General features: G+C 39.2%; 1 protein-coding gene across 1 annotated transcript in view; it reads right to left on the minus strand.

Moving 5' to 3' along the window:
• The window catches only part of LOC108927221 (BMP/retinoic acid-inducible neural-specific protein 1), a 97,833-nt gene that overhangs the window by 69,986 nt on the left and 3,955 nt on the right, over positions 1-23,892 (minus strand). The window contains exon 2 of the mRNA XM_018740358.2: positions 423-690. Within this exon, the coding sequence (XP_018595874.1) occupies positions 423-640 (218 nt within the window). The 5' untranslated portion in view covers positions 641-690. The remainder of the gene's footprint in view (positions 1-422; positions 691-23,892) is intronic.

A 23,892-nucleotide genomic window follows, 5' to 3' on the forward strand; every position in this document is an offset into this window, starting at 1 on the left:
GCTTTTTTTTTCCCCCCCCCGGTTCTACTTAATGCACAGAGCTGTAATGGCACGTCTATGTCTGTTGGATGACATATATGTTTGTCAGTGAGGTTTTGAAGGCATGGAAGGTAAGAAAGATCAGGAATCTGTAGCCCACTTTACTTTGTTCTCATTCTTCTCCTTCATTTTCCTGCCCAGCAGGTGGTTACTGCCAAAGGAACTTATAAAGCTATTTATTTAACTAAAGCAATCTTACTTAAGGGGCACCACAATAAGGCCCCTTACTGAGACTCAGTTCAATAACTACTTGTCATTTCATACATGAATTCCATAGCTACTCATTGTTTTCTTGATGAAATGCCCTAATAACATGTGAGTCAATATGTCTATATTATCAGAAAGATATAGAACATGTGTAGAAATAGAAAAAGGACATTTACCTATATATTTTATATCGGGTTGTAAATCCTTGGCGGAATCTTTCCACAAAGGAGAGGTAACTCCGAGAGTGGTGGAAAGGTCCGCGGTCCGAGATGAGCCAATCAAACTGCTTGGTGACATGTTGCTCGGCAACAGACGGATCCTGGCGGGAAGACTGAACTGTTATATGGTCCCATATAAACAGGAAGCAGATGACCTCAATAGACCTCCAGTTCATGCTTTTCTTTCAGCCTCTCTCTGCTCATTCTTGCTCCATTCTGTGGAGACCTGCAGAGGAAGAGAAAAAAAAAGAAAAAAAAAAAAAAATCTCTGGTTAAAAATCCTGGCGCGAGAAGAGAGAAAAAGCCGCTTAATAAAATTAGCTAATTTTGTTGAAGTTGACTAATGAGATGATTTTGCTGAGAGGTGGTTGTCTCAGCAATATTATAGCACAGCCTCTTAACCACTCAGCCGGGATCCATACACAGTTACCAGGCCCAGATTGCAGCTGTCCCTGCTAACGAGGAACCACTGCCCTTTGCAGCTGAAAATGAAGAAGGTTCTGGGATTTGCGGGTTTTATTTTTTATCAACTAATTAGTTCCATGATATGATCGGACAAGGTTAAGAATCTAGTTTATCATATGATGCAGCATCAAGCTGCTTAGAAAGAGCACTGTCACATTGCATGAATTGTTGGATGAGTGATCCATTGTAAGCAGTGTATCCAGCAATGTAAGTCACCTTGGTGAATAAGTCGTGTGGGCTGGTAACACTACATAGAGTTCATTGGAAGTCGCTTTGGAGAGAAGCGTCTGCTAAACAAATAATTGTATGAAACTAAACTGATAATGTGATTCAGTTTTCTTTATAGGAAAAAAAAAAGGTGTCAGAACTTGTCCCAAAAGCTGAAATGCAGTTATATTATCATTTCCAGAGGAGGCAAAGGTTAGTCTCCACTAGCAAACTTTCATGTATCCAAGTGCACTCAAATAGTCCACTCAAAAATTCAATCTTGCTGTAAATTATTTTCCATTGATCTTCTTACTAAATAATAAAGGTACTTCACAGATATAAGAAGAGACCTTTAATTTGCCAAAGATAGCCTAGTAACCATGCCTGAAGTAACAAAGCGTCATAAACACTGTACATACGTATACAGTGGGCCTATGATCAAGTCACGGAGCAGTTCAATACCAAATTATACAAAATTAAAGAACGATAATTCACAAGTGTTTTATTACATAACACATTTGCACATTACATTATACAGTACATTACAGTAGGACACTGTTACCCACAACTGCCAGAGGAGTTATATCTACCCTCACTGATAAGGGAGTCATTTTCATCTTTAATTGCATTTAAGAACTTTGGCCTCTAGCTTTTGAGAACCAATATTGTGACATTAAATTAGTGCTACTGTATTCAGAAACCATTTTTTTTTTCATGCTTTATTAGGCAAAAAGTTACAACACAGCCAGAAGGAATTAATGGGGCTAAGCTTGCATTATGCAAGAGAAGTCTCTTGATTGCTGAATTGTGCTGAAACATACACTTTTACTGTAGTATCAAAATGATAGCACACCAGTATCACAGCATAAACTTCAAACATCGTGTTTGTCCTTTATCTAAAATAAATGAAGATATATTTCAATGAAAGTCCTTTCCAGATAACTGTTACCTTCTGTTCTAATCTAAATATTAGGGGACAAATAAATTTTTATCACATTGAATAAATTTTTGTGTTTAAAAGCAGATGGCATATAAATAATCCATTCGTTTGTTGTTACGATCTTGCCAAAGCATACTGTACTTGAAAGGCATACTGATAATGAGGAATGAAACCACATTATTGTTTTGGTACAACAATGGATTCCTCTGCATGTACCTTGGAAGATACTGTGTATTTTCTGCATGAGCTTATGAGCTACTTTTTTTACATATATCAGTATTTAATTCTTTTTAGGCAGGGATTATACAGTTATATAACTGGTTGTATTGCAGACTTCTACATGTTCCATTATGTAAATATAGATATATATATATATATATATATATATATATATATATATATATATATAATGAAAGAAATTTTAAAAAAATATAGAAAATATAAAAAAAGATATTTATATAATTTTTTACATCATGGAATATGTAGAAATATATATCAGAATCAGAATGAGGTTTTATCTGCCAAGTGTGCTGATGCACACAAGGAATTTGCTTTTTTTGGTGCTACATATGTAGCACCAAATGTCACAAAGTTCTAAAAAACATCACACTTTGTTGTGAAGTAGCTCTTACAAATGAGTTTCTTTAAAAATGATCAGAGCCAGCAGTTTCCTAATTCTCGTGAAAGCAATATCATAGTAACTATCAAATACCAGGTTAATTTTACAATGAATGTTCAAAACCATATATAAATAGTTTAGTGTTACACTGAACATTGATGCATATTTGTGTATTATACTTAAATGCAAAAATAATCTTCCACATAATTTATTAATTTATGAACAGAACAACAACACTGATCATTGTTAATGAATACAGTATATTAGCATGGGCCCCGCCAAAGGATTACACACAAATTTGAAATGAAACTCTAACATTGTCAACACAGTGACCTTCATGTTTCTGTACCTGCTGTTTCCACTGGATGTTCTTACAAGCCTAAATGGCACAGACATCCAGAGCAAACAAAGAAAGTTATGTTTCGCTCTACATAAAAGAGGGTTTAAATTACTCCCTAATGTGTTTGAGGGCACATGGTATTTTTTTAAAAATTTTTGAAAAGTAGATAGCTGAGGGCTGACAACATAAATGCACTTTTTGTATAGCACCTTTTATCTTATTTGTCAGGGATTGAACTGAGTTGGGCTATATATACGAGAGATACATATAAGTGCCATATATATTTTTTAGTACAGTCTGATACCAATCACTCATATTAGATTACTCAGATAATGGCAGTGCTTAGAGATCACATGACCTCAAGTGCAGGTAATCCATAATACAATGCCACATCCGTTCCCTTAAGTGTAAGGCTATACCTTGACTGTTAAAAATGTTCAGGTCTCCTGCAAAAGAAAAAAAAAATATAAATCTACATCAAGTTCACGTTAATTTGTACCTGAGTAAGTTAACTCCTTAAATTTAACAATTCACTGCCAATTCATCATATAACATTAGAAATGTGATTTAAAAAAAGATACCTGATGAAAAATATTAAATCTGTTATATGAATATGCATGCTAATATTTGAGTATAAAATATATTTTATTAATATATTTTCTTTTTTGATGTAGTGTTCCAGTATTGTGATACAGAACACATTTTATAGTATTTTTAATGCCTACCAACCTCTTATGAAACATAACCCTGACATTTATTTAATGTGTATGAGATAGCAGATTTATAACAATTTCATAGAATAAGAAGCTACTTATACATGTTGTGAAAATATTACCTTATCTCCAGCATCATGAAAAAATGCACATTGCCTTATGGCCTCTTTTTCCTGCAACATTTTTGGATTCAAAGCACTGTGAAAATGTGAAATACCACTGTGTGTGCCATGCCTATCAAAAACCCATTTCCCCTCTTTGCTCTTAATGTCAAAGAAGCATGCTTATAAATTATTTAACAACAATAAGCAGTGTGTGTTGGCACTGTTCCCCCTTGTTTTCCTGGCTTCGGGGCTGGACAGGAACTACACTGTCTGTAAACTCGCAGATGAAAGATTACTGCTGTACATGTTGAAACAGTAATGTCTGCTGAAGTCAACTTTTGCTGCTCATGAAGCTTTATATTTTAGCCATTGATACATATTTGTACTTATTTAAGGTAAAGGAGTTAAATTACTTGCTCAATTCCTTTCTGGTATTAAAATCTCCCACCTTTTGGTGACACCACCTCTTTCTTGACCACAATAGGAATAGTAGAAAATTTCTCAACTGCTAAGCAGGCAAAAGCCCTTCCTGCAACATTTTTTCTGCCCCCAGGTGCTTTATACATACCATATGGAATTTGTACTAACTAAAAAAAAATTCCTTTTACCAGTGCTGCTCAACATTTTCAACAGCATTACCAAACTGTAGTAGCCAAAAAAGGTCTAAGCTGCAAAGGAGTTTATTTTCACTTTAAGTATGGAAAACAGACCTTTGCAGAGAGGATGCACTCAGCAAATCGATATGATGCTGAAATGGCACTATTGTTCCACAGTTTCGGGAGACCACTGTATAATTCTCAGAAAGATAATCAACCCGAGATTAAATACCCGGGCACTGGCTTTGCCAGCCGCAGGCACTACACATTTCCCAGTAACATCCACATACAGCATCTATCTAAGCCAAAACATGGTTAATAGGCTCCAGAAAATTATGCCCTTACCCAAAACATTTTTCCAGAAACATTATGCATAGAATTTAAGTCCTTTTGAATGGGAGCTGCCATTTTCAACTGGATTTAAATCAGAGGAGTTCATGTCTGGAGAAGTGCTCAACAGTATGACAATAGCTCTCTGGATTCCATCCCATGGCCCTTTCATTCCGAATGCATTTCACACGACACTGCCCATAACGGCTCTCCCTGTTGCAGAACAGCCCACTCAAATAGCTCAGGTCAGTCGCATCGACAGATTGCCATTCTGTGCCAAACTCCTTCCATTGGAACAGTGTCAAGTACGAGGTGCAGTGCTGTCCTCGTCTCTTAGTTTTATTGAGTCCTTGAACCCGAAAGTGTCACAGCTGCCTCTATCAACAGGACGACAACACTTGCGATCCAGCCTAACAAAGACATGTCATGTTTTTCAGCCATAAATGGAGCCATTGTATGGTAGAACTTGTTACACAAAAAGCTGGCATGAAACATTTATTCGCTTCTTTTTTAATTTGTTTTCCTTCAGGCTAAGAAAAAAAATGCTGTTTGCATGCATCAGGCACTTGTTCACACCATTTCCCTGGAGTTCTGGGTATGTTTATGGATGCCGATTCATGTACTTAAGTCAGGAGCAAATAAGTTTCAAAATCTGATTTGTGTCTGTAAAAATCACAGGAAACCACAGGAACTAATTACAGAAACTGACCAGTGCAGAATCTAGCTAATTCACACAACCCCTTATATATATTTCTTTTTCTTTTTAATTTCTCCAGAATTAATGATGAAGGTGCAGCATTGTCATATTCCTTTCAGATTACATACACATCTCCGTATACATCTCTCAAAATACAGTATGAATGTTTATTGCATTTTTTTCTATTTTAAAATTAATTTCTGTTTTACTGCTGGGAAAAATGTGACGCATAGTCGTCCCCATGGTTTGCATAGAGCTCTGGATACTTTAGCAAGCTGATTTTGTGTCTGACTGTCCTCTCTGCCTCAGTGATCTGTTCTCTGATGCTGCACCATGTAGAGATGTGCATTGGCTGTGTGCCCCTTCGTTGATTCAGTGCCCTCTGATCTTCGGCCTGTTTTGTCTTTTTTTTCCCTTCTTAAATCCTTCCGCTCCAAAAGCGACATCCGCTCCAACCTTGCGTCAGTCAAAGGGAGAAGCCAGTGTCCTCAGAGGACTGCCTTAGGTCTCCTGCTGGAGCTCGCGGCCGTTCCCGTTATCTGCCAACCAACGCAGCTGCGGCCATTGGCACACGTCGCCAGGGACATGGGGGTGGGGATCCTCCCTGCCACCTCCACAGCCGGATCGTTTAGATCATCGTGACACCCCATTGCAGCTGTGACCTCTGGGCACGCATTGTAAAGGTCAACAACTGATAGATCGGACAAGCGTTGGCAGGAGCTGCACTCTATACATTACATCTTTTTTTTATAGCTTGTTTTTTTGTAGTCTAATCGGACTACAGCGGTATAGGTTTAGGGTGGCTTTATGTGGAATTGCTGCAGTCTGACCTTCAGAATCCATGCATCAGCAGATTTGGGTTAATAATTAAATGCCTGGGTCAAGTCAAGCCCAACCAGCAGTGCCTAAGATCAATGGGGGCTTTAAAAACAAACTAATTCACTAATGGCTTGAGCTATTGTTCCAATTTACCTGGGCGTGGATTTACTGTCGTTCAGTCCCTCCCAGTACAGGATCAATGACAGGAAGACGGTGAAGGCGACGTGGCACAGCAATTGAGCAAAAGACGGTGCACAGCTCTGTGAATGGGTCAACGCGGTCATTCTTAACTGCTGTCAGCTGTGAGCGGTTCACACAGTTGTGAAGCAGAGTAATTAATAGGGTTAAAGTGCCACCTTGGCTGGGAGAATCACTGATTATGCTTCAGATTACTGATGCCACTATAATGAACAGCTCAACAAGGCTTGTCAAGAGTAGATAACTTTCAATGGTGTGCTGAGGTCAGTTTATGAGCTGTCTTCCAAGATGCTTCTGCCGAATGTACAAAAGCAATGCACAGATAAGGTGCAGCAGTCCATTAAAACTAAACTGAAGGCTCCATGTGCTGTAGCCAGTTGAATCAAGAAATCAGAGGCACAAGACATCTGAATCTCATTTATATTATTGAACATTGGTTATCTGAAATGTGCAGTGCTTGTAAAGTCCAGTTATTCATAAATACCATGAATATCATGAACATATTCTTAGCACATAACTCAAAACAAGGTTTTTGACTTCAAAACACGTTGCTAAAAAAAAGCTGTAGCTGAGAGTATTAAATCAGAACTTATTCTCACAGTCCACCATATTATACCAATTTAATACACTTGCAGCCCGAAATACACATGCATATTCATCTTCATAGTTTGTGAAGAAAATGAAAGAAAACATCATAGATAATAACTACTGAACCTGCCATTGTCAGAATCGTATGCTATAGTCTGAAGACAAATCACTGGAATGTAACTTCAGACATCCCTTTATGGAAAAGTAAAAAGCTGTAAAATGCACGAGTTGTGAAGAATTTTTCGAAAATGCTGCATTGGTAATTAATGTTCTGCAATACTTACGATAATATATTCCCAGAGTAGTATAATAGCATCATGCAATTTATTAAAATCAAACAAATTGCTTTCTTCTTTCAAGGGATTCTGCAGCATGGTCTCTTTGCATTTGTTGTATTTGGCAGAAAAAAAAATGCTGTTCGGGGTACCAAATCAAATATGCACACAGACGAGTTCTTCAACTCTTAGTTACCAAGCAAACATTCTTGCTATGAACTACTGTAAAGTCCATCTGCTCCACCTCGTTCGATCGTCCTGTTCTGCAGATAATTTTTCCGGAGGTTGATGAGGAAATTGCCAATCTAAGGCTTGTATCCGCAGCTTGGCCTTCTGCACTGTAACAAATCGAAGCAGCTTATATGGCACAGTTATTAAACTGTACATAAAAGCTGCTACGTACAGTGCCATGGAGATCGATAAACAACTCTGATGGGGCAAATTTATTGTACAATGTTAGGTGTCTTGGCGGACACAGTTTTTAGCCATTCATTTCCACAAATATCAGAGTTTCTCACTTTTTAATCTGTGATTCATATCAAATAGACATGTATTTTTAGCATTAGAAAGGTGAGAAAACGGGCAGAGAAGATGAGGGGTGGGGTGGGGTAGGGGGTGGGAGGTACATCCTTTGGCAACCCCTTGAAAGCATTACAGATGTTCTCACCTTTGACAAACCACAGCTAACAACATCTGAAACCCTTAAATAGTTTAAGTGAAGTCGTGCATGTTGCACTGCAGGACTGCAGAGTAAATTTAAATCCAAGTTTATTACCATGACCCACAACTGAAGAACTCTGATGTCGCAGCTAGAGAAATCCTGAGGACCTCACGCATGTAAGACGGGATTGATGTGATCCCAGAGGCGCTTTGGCCTTGTGGACATTGGGACCTATCTGACGATAGATCTAATAAAGGCGCTAACAGGGGAGATAAAATGAGTGTGCAAGGCCGGCGGTGGGGGGTTATCGTAGCCCTGACCTTGGCAGAAGGAGGCACTGTTTGAAGCTGGAGAGCATGAGAAGAGCATCTTGGCCGGAGCATGTGGATAATTCCTTTAATTACCTGTCAAATTGCTTTGATAGATGGGCCGCCTGCTACCCTGCGCTCAGATGGAGTCCCCATAATTGAGGAAAACCATAAAAAATGCATTAAAAAAAATCCCCTCCAGTCAGAGGCTCCAGATCACGAATTTGGAGTCAAAAGGCATGCAAGTATGCGTGAACGTTTAAGAAAAGGGGTGAGCACTGAACAGACGATTGCATAGAAAAACCCCATTCTTCTCTAGTTCAGTCTTCAAAGCCGACATTTTATCTGGAGCTTCACAAGGTCAAGCATGCTCAAATAGTCTTATAACACAACATAGGATCCGGTGTGCTTGAGTTAGGTCACGACCTACACCATAAGAAATTTAAAGAAAAAACATTTTCAAGCCAGTTGAATGACTTTTTCCTGTAAATCTTGACACATGGCCGACACTGATTCAAGGTTTCTGAAGGTGTGAACTCATGCAGTCAGATCTCGTTTTGCTGGCTCTCCTGATAGATACCTTAGAACATCTGCTGTTCTCTGGCTCTGCATGGTACGGAGTCCCCCAACCAGCACCCCCAACCCCCAATACTCTCCCTCACACCCTGCCCCTTTGCACTGGGACAGTTTTTTGGCTTTTTCTTTTTTTTTTTTTGGCAGGGCTTGATTCATTCCTCTGCTTAAATGCAAAGCCTCATCGGAACTTACTGACCTAATTTTCCCAGTCGCCTGCTTCTCCTCAGCATTCTGTCTTCTTTTGTGTGAATGAGTGCATGTACGCAAAAGAAAATACACACTTAAATGCATGTATTTGCATGGTAAACATAACACTCAACCTCTAGTGCCTATTAAAGCAAAATGAGTTTAACGGTGCGATTCACAGGATATGAACATAATGTGGGGATGGGGGGTGGAAGTGCCTATAAATCAGTAAAAACCGGCAGGGACAAAAAAGCAGATGGCAGAAATTGCTCACGCTCAATTTTGTTAATTCCTAGTAGCTATCATGTTGCCAAGCTTAACACCTTCTGCTTATAAGCCTTGGCTATCATGGGGCAGAAATAAATCTGTGAAATCTGAGAGGTTCGGTGATGAACAGCGATCGATGGCCTTCGATCTCGTTCTAACTGATGTATGTTCGCCAGCAGCTCTGTGTCATTAACATGTTTTTCTGACTTCACTTATGAGCCTTTACATGACATGCCAAAACAACCCTGGCTGTATTTAATAAAACATGACATGTCATAAAATCCATATCTGTGCTTTGCTGTTTACAACACTCAGAACTTCTGGCCATGTGACTCTGAGGAACAGTAAAATTGCAAAATGGTTTTGCAAACTATAATCAACTCAAGTGGATGAGTTGATGAAATATTTCTTTTTTTTTTTTTCTTCTTTAAAGGTCCTGTTTTTGGATTTTTGTCTGCCACATCTTGGTAGACCATGCATTCTGATATCATGTTTAGCCAGCTGTGAACTCCCTCTTTCCACTATTCTGTTTTCTCAAACAGAGACAAACACATTAGAATTTCTAATAATTATCAAGAATAATGACTTTTGCTATGGAGTAATCCTAAAGGAAGCTGACAGTAAGGTGAAAAAAAAATAATGAACTTAAGTAAACCTCACCTGATACTGTTTGTCCTACTGTTTTGTATTTGACATATTAGTAGTAACATTAGCAACACATTTTCACAAAAAATAACATTCTATGGAAAAATGATCTGTTGTATTTCTCATTCCTTTTAAGGGGTTAACACCAACAGTGCACTTAGGTAACGTTCTCAGCCAATGTTCTGAACCCACAGACACACAATGAAATAAAACTTCCACTGAAATTCTGTTTCATAGTGTATATTATGGCTTTCTTTTAACATAATCCCTTTGTCTCTGATAATCTCAAAAAATATATATCTTTATGATTCTGCTTCTATGAACTGATTTGCATGGAAGATCTGCTCAACAATTTCAGTTTTTGGGGCTCAGGTAAAATCCAGTCTTCTACAAATCTCGACCAAATAGTACTGGGGTAGATTTTGCTTAATAAGAAAATAAACAATGACCTGGTAGCGGCTGAACCTTGCACTTTCTGCGTAATTTGCTATTGCAGTGGTCCAACAAGGACAGGCAGCTCAGGGTCCCCTGCTGTCACACAATTATATTGAAAATGTGCTTCGAGTGGATCTCAGGAGACCTTTGGCTCACGTCACCTCTCTGCTAAAAAAGCATTGAAACTTGCCATTTCTGTGGGCCAGCTGTTCAGAAAGTTTCATCTCACGGCGCTCGTCACGACTTGGTCACAGCAGATATGTAATGCCATCTCTGGGTGCAATCGGCTCCACTCCAGCTCAAGGGAATTTTGTGCGAAATTGAGAAAGACCCAGTGATAGAGAGGGAGCGAATCTCGTCTCAAACCAGCTGCCATTCGCAGTGGTCATTTGGGACAACCTCATGCAGCAAATAGTAGTGGAAAAAAATGAGATTATGAGAGAAAATCAAGATGAAGAAACAAGCTGACTGGTGATGGGGAATAAAAATATATATATTCAGCTTGATGTGGGTGACAGCACTGGATTTTAACGCTCCTGATTTTAAATATCTCAAAATAGACTACTTCTGACCCCTCGCCTTTGAAGTGCCTGCTCCAGAACTCAGCCTTCCCATGAGTTCAATCGTCTTTTTATATCTTCCAGGCACAGACCACAGGGTAGGTGTATTCCATTTACAAAGCATGGTGAGCTACCCCATGCTCCCACACAACCATAAAAGTTTATATAAAAATGTTTGTGCACAATGCATAATGCATCATGGCTTAATAAAGACATACTGTACTTTGTCCACGGCAACAAATGCTAAACAAATCCTTGTTTAACGTTTCCCGAAAGAGGAAGTCGTTGCCTTTAAATTATTCAGCGACCAGATTTCCAAACTTGCTCTCAGTGCCACCGGAGAGGCAGGGAAGGCTGTAAAGCAAGGCTGAGACAAGGCATATGGCACATTTCTAAAGCATTCATCCTTCAGCTGTGCGTATGAAATGATCGATTAGGACTATATGCTGGCATTTTTTACAAGTCCATATGCAAAGTGAAAGGTTTTCTGACAGCTTTGATACTTTTTACGGCTGTGATATAAAGGAGTATGCTCGTGTTTTGTTTCGATGGTATGTGTGTACGTTTTACGTTAACGTTGGCAAGGCACTGGGATACTGCTTAAGAAAATGTTTTGAGATGCTAAGAAAACACACAATATCTATTTAACTGTTACTATCCCTCAAATATAACGTGTCCATCTAGTTTTGTCGTACTCTGATTAAAGAGTAAGGATACCCACTTCCACTAAACTAGTAGACCCTTGAGCAAGGTAATTAAAAAGATAAGTAACAAACAGAAAATGCCCTCCTTTATAAATGGGTAAATTACTCAACGTAATTTAACATTCAAAAACAGTATGCTGCTGGTAAACAGCGAATTTTATCGTGTATGACATGAAAAAGAAGAGTTTTGTGGAAGCTGGTTATGGAATAGAAAGGAGAGCATGAGTGAGAGAGAGTGAGAGGGAGATGGCGAAAAATTATTTCTTTACCTTGATGAATTCTCCATGGGACACACTTGTGAATTCATGTTTGACATGAGGTAGCTAAGTAACTAAGGAATAAGCCAAGTTATATCAACAGCTTAACCTCAGGCAGAAGTTAGATGACTTTATATGTGTGTTTCCCGAATACTGATCAAAACTTGGGTCGACGCTTGCTCCTTTTAAAAAATTCCCAAATTTCCAGTGTTGCTTTTCTACTACCATTGTTTTGTTTATTGCTAATAACTGGTAGATAATGACAATACGCAAACAGCGTAGCAGCAAACTACAAAAAAAATACAAATTGTCTAGCCCAATATCAAAAAATCTAAATGCTATTCTAACTTTAACCATGTTGATATATATTTTAGGCATTATCTTAGCTGCTGAAGAGTTACATTTGTAACTTTCTGTCTATATTAAATGTTACATTTAATTATGTAAATATTGCTCACTGTGTCACTTTAGACAATCAACAAAATCAACACAATTTGATACAAATTGTACATGCTGCACTGTTCAAAATCAATATACACAGAAATATTGTTTTTTTACTTTTTGTTGATTGATTGATTGATTGATTGATTGATTGATTGGATCAATCATTCATTCATTCAATACTTTATTTAGAAACAGCATCTAATCAGATGCAGTGGCAACCATTGAATGCTAAAATATAAGTAATGAAGTAACGAAGTCCAGTCGTATACTTTTATTTACAGCAACATCTGTCCATATAAATATTTAAACAAAAATAATTGTGAAATTAGAAACCTAACAATTTCTTGGCAGTCAAATTTCACACCCTGGAGAAGTTTATGTAGATGTGATTAGCTATGTAGATATGATTTATGTTGATATGATTAGCTTTCATATTTATATGAACATATAGTTTAAGCCAAAAAAAGGGAATTATGTGTGCCAACATAACTGTCAGGAAATGATCTGAAGAGTGACTGCATCCTTCCATGCACAGCCTCAGCAGCTGCACACAACCCAGACAATGCATCTTGGGAGAATTCCCTGACTTTCTGAAGTTGAAGTATCTTCTTGGCATCAGGTAAGTCAGTTTTCAGCAGCCCTCATGTTGTTAAAGGCCATACCATGACTATCACCTCCAGCAGAGCAGATACTGTATTGGTTAGAGCTGTAATTTTCCAGCCTAGACCAAGGTACTTACCCTGAATTGTTAATTATCCAGCTACATAAATGGGGAAATCATTGTAAGTAGCTTAGGGTACAAACATATTATGATGCTTTGGAGAAAATCATCAGCTAAATGAGGATACGATAAACATATTTGATCTGTTATATGACCCCGTGACACATTTCGCTAATGACATCACTCAGCTGTCTGGCCTGCAGTCCTCTACAGAACCAACCGAGCATATTGGGACCTTTAACACTGCCTTTTAGCACATCATTTACACCACAGGCTGAGAAAATTCAAGAACAGCTCTGAATCTTGTGCGGTCCACTGGGGTTCCACTCTTTTTTCCTGGTTACAATACATTGTGCTTTTTTGTCACAAATGTTCCTTTACTTGAAAAACACCAAAAGGAACGACTGCCTAATTTCTAGGTAATTAGAGACTTTCTTGCAATTCATTACATCTGAAAAAATACGTGGAAACATAGCCTACATATGTGGCAGAACTCTAACAATTCCAACAACTGTGCCTTGTTCCACAGTTGTTCCATTGATGTCGTCACAACTTACAAATACACAGTCAGACAATCGAATTTCCCACCTTAATTTTTATGTAAGGAGTCCTAGACCATAACTAGAGGCCTCATTTACTATAGTAGCAAGAGTCATCACCATGCTGTTGAAAGACCTTGGTTCAAATCCGTACTTCCATTGTAACGACCTTGATCAAAATTCTTACCTTTTAATTTGTCAAAGTAAAAATCAGCCAGCTGTAAAAATGTGAAAATGATTACGCAAACTAGCTTAACATGCAAAGCTAACATTGCAAGTTGCCGTGGACTGAAGTATTGGCTAAATTTTGAAACATTTTTTAACTATTTAAAGAAAATATTATTTTGCATATTGTTCGTGCTTTGAAGTTCTATCGTTTGCCAAGCTTCAAAGTTCAGACTCAAAACATTACTGTGGTGTCAGAAATACAGTCTCCATTCAGGTAGCATGTGGAATGGGAGAGGACATGTGAATTAAGCTATCACTACTAAGCAATCACATCTCACTGTCTGCCAAGAAACCCTGGTGACTGTTAAGGGGAGAAGATCATTTCTGAATGTGGTAATTAGTTATTGTCTGTAGGTTCAGGCCCCTCCTCCTGATTGTTGAGTAGATGACTACCCTACACATTTTAAAATGAGGTATGAGTTGGACGCAGCGGGTCTGGCCAGTGCCCGCTGTGTGGTGGGTCTGGGGTTCGTGCCATTTGGGGCGCCTTGCAATGGACTGGCGTCCCGTCCTGGGTGTGTCCCCTCCCTCTTCGGCCTTGTGCCCTGTGTTACCGGTTAAGGCTCCAACTTGGTGCGACCCTGCTCTGGACAAGTGGTTGTTGACAATGGATGGATGGATGGTATGTGTTAGATGCCCGATGACTCAGATATGTTGGATGAAAAGTTTATAAGTTATACATAATATAAAAGAAAGAAATCAGTGGCCAAAGCAAGGAGCAGGTATGTAACTATTGTACGTCTGATAACATAAATAAATTACGCACATTGTAAATGCATCCCTATTTTTCCCTTGGCTGGTAAATTAAGTCCAGTTGCTGATATATCAGTGTGGAAACTGGTGAGAAAATGCATAAAAGGGCATCCCTGAAATATCGCAATATACTGTACATGTCCTGGAGCTCAACAATCACAGACAAAAATAAGGCTACAGAAGTGTTGTCATGGCCATATGGGAATGAAAGGAACCTGTCCAGGAGCTAAGATGAGCCACAGTGTTGAGAATCACTGGGAGACTCAACAGACCACACCTCATACTGATTGATCTAGAAGGTAGCACTGGGCCACTGGTTGATTTTTGTTTGGAAGCTCAGTGTCCAACGCCTCAGGCAAAATCAAGCATGAGTCATCACAACTTTAGTCTCTATGCTGGGAATAGCATGAAGGGTTTAAAGGAAAGAAAAGAACTTTTTGATGCAACACACAGGCCCAGGTTAGATGCTCCTCACTTTACTCTCAACATGAAAGTAAAGCGGAGCAAAGTTATTAAAGTGTACTCAGTCTACTGAAATATGCACTGTATCTAGCTTTGGAAAAATTATGAAATTATCAAATTTAACATTAACAATAAGTGTAATTTGTATAAAGTTTTTTTTTTTTTGTTCAAACGATAATATATTTATTAGTATTGATGAAAGCCAAATGTAATACACTAAGCAATGTTTTGTTTTAGAAACTTTTTTATTTCTCTTTATAGACACTTTTTTCAGCACAATAGTTCCCCCTTAAAACAGTGAAGTTGAACTGGGAAGATGTGGCAACATTCTCTCCCAACCACACCTGCGAGAAATAAATAAACCTGAATAAAGTAGGACAAAAAGTATGGAAAAACATCCCGGACTGTTTTTTCTTTTAGTTTTGAAAAACAGCAGAAAATGGAAGAATTTGAATAACAGAAATTTTGAAAGAAATATTTTCTTCATGCACTCCGTTTAAGAAAAGACTGTTAAAAACTTCAATTAAGTCACATACTATTAACATATGAACACATGTTCTTCCAGATAAATGCTGTAAATTGATACTGAAGTCTTTTCCAGAACATGGTTTAGCTCTTTGAATCCACCTCCCTAACACAGAGGCCATTAACTGGTTTATTGCATTGTTTTAGCATTGTTTAAGCTGCCCCTCTATTTAATTAATATAGCAATGTCGCAACAGTTAAAATCACATAAATCATTTAAATGAGCTTTTTTCTGCTGTGTTTGCAACATAAAATTAATCACTAAGACTCCTAAGAGGCCCAGCCAATAAAGGCGCTGATCCGAGCCCTCCAGCCCAGAATGTGGCCTAAATCTGAGATACATTGCACAGTATGTCATTAGCTCAGAGTGACCGGGAATTCCATGTTGATTTTGACCCAAAACTCTATAAATAAAAGTCAAAATAAAGATCATAAACATGTCTACAGGTTGCATTACATCACAAGAATAACAGTATGCTGAAACTGAACAACAGAACCAACATAACTAAAACACAAAACATACTACAAGAAATATTTTAATAAGCTTTTAGCAATTTATAACATGCATGCACGGGACATTTAACACCTTTGTAGACATTTTATAACACTGTCATTCCTCTCTAGTTTTAGCATACTTGTTTTTAAAATACATTTAGTAGTCACTTGTTTCCACAAGTAAAGCACTGCTAAAGCTATTTAATTTCCTAGGCATTAAGGCAGGCATCAGTATTACACACACACACACACATTTTCAGAACCGCTTGTATTATGAAATATTTAATGGTGATAGAAAAAGAGGGCATATGTACCCGAAACAGGTTGAAAAACAGCACCTCCCAATTCACACGCAGCTATCCCGTCTGCCTAAGGAGAGAGCTGGAATTACAAGGGCCAGCTGTATCACTTGGAAAAGAGCAGAAGACTTGGCTTCACCATACTGTTACGTTTGGTTTGTCAGTTTTTTTTTAAATCTTTTATCTGTTCCCTTTTTCATTTTGATATATAGCTACAAAAAAGAGATATGCAAAACTAATGTGGATTCAAATCCAGCTCAGTTTGGCTGGAGTTCCCACATTCTCCCCATGTTAGAATGAACTGCCCCCAGGAGCTGTAGCTTCCTTATGGGTTATGGGTTTCACTTGAACGGAAGGCACTTAATTGCCCTATGTGTGTGTATGTTAGAATGAAGTGTGTGAGACTGCCCTTTGATCGACCAGCATCTCATCCTGGTTGTGCCTTGTCTCACACCCTGTGGTTGTGGGATCGGCTCTGGACCATCATGACACTGCACTGAATGAAAAGTTTTTGATGATGGATGGATGGATGGATGGATGGATGGATGGATCTTATATCTGACCATGCTGCTGCTCCATTTTGGTCACTAGCCAAGTGTAGGCCACAGAAGAAAATGTATGAGTCCCTCCAGTTATCATCAAAGTAAACTAAAGCAATTTCACTAATTTGCTAAATACTTTTAGGCAAAAGTCCTCAGCAGGATAATAAATTCCTATTAATAGTTGTAGTATGTTCTGTTTTATGAAATTGGTCCTCAGGACCAGTCTTCAGAATAGTTTGCTCACAAGCTTAATTTTCTTCAAAACCATATCATTTATAAGTAGAATAACAAAGATAAACCTGTGATGGATCACATTAGTCCTGCTTCAGGATCTAAACATTTGAAAGAAATGAGTTTATACCTGGGAGGAACGGATTTTTATTTTTTTTTCTATTTTCTGATGTAAAGATACAGACTATAAACAGCACTTATGATATAAACTGCAGTGAAGTCAATAAACACAAACAAAAATGTAATCTGTAAAGTTTCCCGGTGAAAACTGGAAGAAAGCCTAAATTCCCACTTGCAATAGGCTGACTTAAAAGGAATAGCTAGATATATTAAAATTGAGGATTGTGGAAAGGTGTGTGTGTCTGTGTGTGTGGTGAGTGATGTTCACAGCTTTTGTCCTCTGGGTTGGGATGTGGGTTTCAATCCAAATCAATCTGTGCGTGTGGAGTTTGCATGTTATCCCTGGGGTTCCTCCGGGTGTTCTGGTTTCACCCACAGTCCCAAGACATGGTGTTAATATGTTTACGTATGTGTGTGCATATGAAAGACAGGTAGAGAGAAAGAGGGAGAGAGAATGAAAGATTCCAATGTGATGGGCTGGTGTCTCATCCAGAATATCCGTTGCATCACACCCTGTACTTCCAGTATTGGCTATGGACTATGGCAACAGTTGTTCAGGTAGTAGCTAACAATGCATGGATGGATGGATGGATGGATGGATGGATGGATGGATGGATGGATGGGTGGGTGGCTTGTGCAAGAGGCAAAATGTCTTTTATTCAATAAAGTCTTGGATTCCCTCAAACTGTATTACATTACAACTCACACACACACACTCACACTGTCTGAAGTGGACACACCCAGGGGAGGGGACACACCCAGGACGGGACACCAGTCCATCACAAGGCACCCCAAGCAGGACTTGAACCCCAGACCCACCGGAAAGCAGGACCCAGCCAAACCTGCTGTGCCACCGCACCCCCCTACATTATAACTGTACACATCTATTTATAATATTATAGGAAATGTTATATTTATTAGCCTATTTTGTCCTTTTTTCTAGTGTTGTAAGTCCTTTTGGGACACTTCAAGTCATTACCATTTTGACCTAAATATTTTATATTTTAATGTCATGCTTTTCCCTGAGGGAAGCTATTCCGAGCCCCTTCTTTCATCATGGCAAAGATGAGCTCTTTAGGAGAAGGGAATTTCGAGCTCTCTCACTGCGACTCTTTGGTGAAAAATGCTGATGTGTTCCCCGAGTTCTAATTTGACGGCATTAATCCTTCGCGGTGTGGAATGTCTTTTCCAGTAACTCCGCCTAAGACCTACAGCTCTCCCCTCCCTGTCCCCCGCCCTGCCCCACCCCCAACTGTGTTATCCTTAATGCCCCAAAGGAAACGGAAAAATCCTGCTAAAATCCCACCCTTAATAGTCGCTACCCCATTACATGATCGTGCAGTGACAAGATAAAAGAATGGCATCTTTTTCTGGGTGGCAGAGGAAAGGCAGAGAAAATAGGTCTTGGTAATTACTGTTAAATCAGCTAGACAGGCTCTATGCCTCGGCCTGCTGGAGTCTCATCATGTAAAATCCAGGACATCTTCATGCACACATTTCCTATTCCGCAGCTTGGCTTTCAAACTTTTTGAAATCGACACAGATAGCGCTTTTAGCCTCTCCTTTCAGAAGTCAGCTTTTTCTGGCCACAGCCGAAAAGCAGGCCGATTAGCAGCTGCATATAAATCAATAAAGAGCACCCTCTTAATATTAATACACAATACTGAAAGTATGCAGAAATATGTTTCGCTCAGAAAATGAATTGGAAATTCTAGTTTTTCTCTCTGGCTGTCTAGCTTCGAATATGTAACACAGCCTATATTAATGAAAACCCAATATATATGAAGCAAAACAATAAAAAAATTCTGGCAATGTATACAGTAACTTTGACCAGTAAATAATATGTATATTTTTGCTTATATTACAGAAAAGAAATAAGTATACTGGAATAATAGATATCCAGGAAATTTTTGCTAATTACTCAATTTTTTTTCAAGAAATCGGTAAAATAGTTGTTTGCTACTTTATCTAAAGGTCTAATAAATGAAACAGGTGTACCTTTAAGTGCACCTGAACTATTTGTAAAGACCTGCAGTTCTTACGATTTGCAAAATTTTTAAAAATGTGAAAAAGGTTCAAAGTTTAATAAAATCAATCTACCTAAATTGCATGTCAGCAGACTGTCAGAGGAGACATGCATATCCAGAGGAAACCCATGCAGACATGGGGAAAATATACAAACCTGCACAGACTGAGCCATATTTGAACCTATGCCCAGAGAGCCCAGATGCTGTTAGGCAACAGCACTACCCACTGTACCACCCAATTAATAAAATCACTTATCCATCATTTTAATTGTACATCTATATAATAATAATAATAATAATAATAAGAAGAAGAAGAAGAAGAAGAAGAAGAAGAAGAAGAAGAAGAAGAAGAAGAAGAACCAAATACACAGATTCAAAGAAAATATAAAAAATGTAGTATTTAATTTTGTTAGTGTATTAGTGAGTATACATCAGCTATACAGTACCTGATGCATTATATCACCAATAAATCAATGTGAAACAACAATATGCAACATCATTCTATGAGATATCCAAAAACATATGTTCCATTTTGCCAGGACATAACACATTTAAAATTTCCAATGTAAGACAAGATTAACGTGCTAAAAGACAGAGCTGAGTGAAAGCAGAAACATAGCTTCAGCGTGATGACACCGCAGGCCTCCTGGCACACGTCTGTCTGTCACAAAGAATGATATCACTCCTTGGAGGTCCCTGTAATAAAACATAACTCCCAAAGCTGGAGAACCTTTTCACACAGATGGCTAATGGTCCTTTTCAAAGTTTTGCATGTGTGGTCTGCAGGATGGCTGAGCATTGCGTATTGAGCTAGCTGTTCTGGAGAATGCAGCCCTGACCGGAGACACTGCGAAATCAGTCAGCGATAGACCTTGACGTAAGAGGAAAGCGGGAGGGGGATGGCAGCTCATGACAGATGGAGACAAGAGTCCCCTGGGGCACAGAGTACGCAATCACTTAGGCAGCAGAAGTACCCACTGCTGAACATTCTGGATGAATCTTACAGAGCATGCAACTGTAGAGCTCAACAAACGCATTCCTCAGCTTTGGATTGTGAACTGGAGCAACTACATAAACCACTTCAACAACGGGAAGGATGTCAATATGTGTTATGCTATCCATAAACTATATATTGTTACAATATATAAAGGAGCAAAGTGGCACTGTATGATAAAGAAAAAGTAATTATGGCTGTGATTTCTGCAAATCTATCATAGTCTAGAGATCCACACAAGGTGAACTCTGCCCTCTGCTCAATGCTGAACAGGCTGCAACTCTGAGTTGGATAAACTGCTACTGATCATGGATGGGTGGATAGATGGTTGATAATTGATGAGGCAAGATTGACTGTTAATCTGCATAATCTGTTGATTCAGACCACAAACACAGAGATGCAACAGTCACACTTGATCCAGACAAGCAAGCGCAAAGCCCAAACAATGGCATGCATGGTGAGCTCAGAGAAGATTGAGACGTGTATCTGCTGTAATACATCTCAGATGACATGACCGTTGCTCTTTAGAAATGTGTGAAAAGCCTTACTGGGATCATGGGATTAATGTGTGAAAGGTCTCTATAATCCTTACTTCCACTGTCCTATAGCCCCCCCCCCCCTTCCCACCCCTGGCCCCAGCCAAGAATGAGCAACATCTAATGAAACTGCTGTGTCTTTTTTAAACACTGAATTCATTAGAGGAAACCCTGTTAAGGAAACAAGATTTTAAAATAATTACGGCTGTGTGGAAAATATAGAGGGTGTTGTGTTTCTCAGTTCTTACTCTGGACTAACCATGTGCCTCCTGGACTCTGTTACAGCAGACTGCCGAGTCATTAAAGATATAACAGTTGATTGCTTATCAGCTGAGAGAGTTTTATTACCATGTGTCCAATTACACATAACAATTAAATATATATGGACAATCTTTAAGATATTGGGTAGCAGTGGTGGAGCAGGTAACGCTAATTCCCTCACAGAATCTGCTCTGTTTTTTGGCTGTGCGTTCAGATAAAGTTCTCTCTGTGTGGGGTTTACGTGGACCCTATGTGTTTTCCCGCGTTTCCTCCCACTGCCCAAAAACATATTTCAAGTGACCCGGTGACTGTGAATTTCTGCCATTGTGTGTATGTGTAAGTGAACAGGTGAGTGTTTGCATTGTGATGAACTGACATCCTGTACAGATTGTGCTCTGCCCTCCAGTCTGTGCTTCTAGGATGGGACCCAGATCAACAAAGTCAAGCAATAGATAAGAAAGTACTGATAATTAATTAGTGAATGCAGGAGACAATTACATTTGCATGTTTTAATGTCATGATTGTAAGAATGGATTTAAAACGTTCTTAGCGGATGCTATCTTTTCCAGATGACGGAATAAAGGAGGTACTGGTGTCGGTACGTGTCCTCGCTGGGTCATCATTAATGAAATGAGGAAACTTAGCATTTGCACCTGTGTCGCCATGGATTTGTTGCCAGTGAAAATGGGTGAGAAATTGGGTGAAGACACAGAACATCAGAACATGATGGGTGAGGGTCACAGGGCGGCCACTCTTCACTGAATCATGAACAAAACACGGCAGGAGGCCACAAGCACGTGGGAAGTGGATGTGATTCAGCACACAGCTACCTTATCACAAAAGGACTTCTAAAGGACGAGTCATCCACGGGAATGAGGATTGTTTTTATTTACCCTCATCGGACTGGTGAAATAAAGGCCAGGCTGTATCAGTTTTTTTTTAAAACTACACAAAATAAGGGGACAGCAAAAGAGGAACACTGACGGAGTTTCCAGAGATGGCCAGAACTGCCAGGTCGAAGCACACGTGGAATTCCTTCCTCGGGCATTTATTTTGCAAGTCCTGGCACTGACTTCACACGGTATCTGAAGGGGGGTTGTAACAGTAGTGAAGAGATGCCAGCTGGCAGGATACCCTCCCCCCGCCAGGTTGCCATTGTTTATTAATGATCTCAACAGTCTCCTTGGATTTGAGTGAGGGCAACCCAGCTGGTAGGTGTGCTGTATTACCTACACAGTGTGGGGGGAGGGGGGGGGGGGTGAGGCTTTCTATCCTACCCTTGCATGTACGCCGACACAAAGCACACGGCAGGTCGGGCCCTGGGGTACTTGTGTAACCTCAGTTTGTTGTTTAATTTTTCATTTTTTGTTTACTCAGCACATTACCGTCACTATCAGTTTAAAGTCATCCCACATAGTCTTCCACGGTGCACCACTGCGTAAAGCTACCTCAAGCAAAGATAAGTTGGGAGTGAAGTGATAGCCACTTATTGTTATGCAAATACCGTGCCCCCACACGTCTCAACACAATGCTTATTCACCCTCTGTGTATAAGCACAGTACAAAAATAGGCATCGCACGTGCCTTCTCCCTGATTTCTGAACTCCGTAAATCCCTCCTCACAACTCATTCCATGCATTCTTAATGGTAAGTAGGGCACATGCAATGACATGGCCAAATTCTCGGGGCATAATTAAGCGTTTCGTCAAGCCGCAATAGGAGATAGATGCTGAGTCTGGGAATACAGTCAAGGTTAAGCCCAAATGCTAGTACTCCCTATATTCAGTTTAAGAATCCCAGAGATGCTGAGCAAAAACAAACATTTCAGTGCTTAGTTAGTGCAGTACATTAATAGTTTTTACTGATTAATTACATATTTTGTGTTATCCCCTTAAAATTTGGAGGAGGTTTGAGCACAGCGGGTTTTTTAAAGCTATTGTTAGGAACTAAGTATTCTGATATAAATGGGCTAGGTCCCTTTAACAACAGTAACTTTGTTAATTGGAATTCTAATGGATGTCTTAATTACATGTTTCTTTTAAATACATTTGGTGATGCATTGAATACTAAGTACAGGGTTTAGTAATTCTGGTAGCAGTTAATGCTTGAATGCCAATGAAAGTGTTTTGAAAACTTTGTCTCTCCCTCATTCGAACCTGTCAAGGTTCTGTATAGTTCTTTCTGTGTTTTAATATATGCTTTGCAATGTAGTGCATGCTTTTTGATGTGCATATACAGTATTAACTTATGTTTAGATTTTGAAATGTGGGTTTTCTGAACAATATTTCAGAAGTGTGGTAATCATGGACATCCTGCCATCCTGCCCTTTGGTGTCCGAAGCAAGTATACGTGTGCGGTTTTTTGTGAGTGACAGTTCCTCTGTGTTGTAGTTAGGATCCATAGGGCTTACAGTCGATAAGGACTACACTATACTGCTCTCTCTACTGATGTTAAACTATACAGGTGGTTCCTGACTTACGATGGGGTTACGTTCCACCAAACCCATCATAAGTCGAAAATATCATAAGTTGAAAATGCATTTAATACGCGTAATACACACCTGCGCATGACAGAATGGGAGATGTGGATCGCTGTCGCTGCCCAGTATCACGAGAGAGTATCACTCCGCGTATCGCTTGCCCAGGAAAAAAAATCTAAATTCAAAATTCGAAGTACAGTTTCTATTGACTGTCTATCGCCAGCTCAGCATCTTAAAGTCAAAAAAATCAGAAGTCAAACCATCGTAAGGGACCACATGTACT

This window comes from Scleropages formosus, chromosome 6, assembly GCF_900964775.1.
Source record: "Scleropages formosus chromosome 6, fSclFor1.1, whole genome shotgun sequence".
Lineage (NCBI taxonomy): Eukaryota > Metazoa > Chordata > Actinopteri > Osteoglossiformes > Osteoglossidae > Scleropages > Scleropages formosus.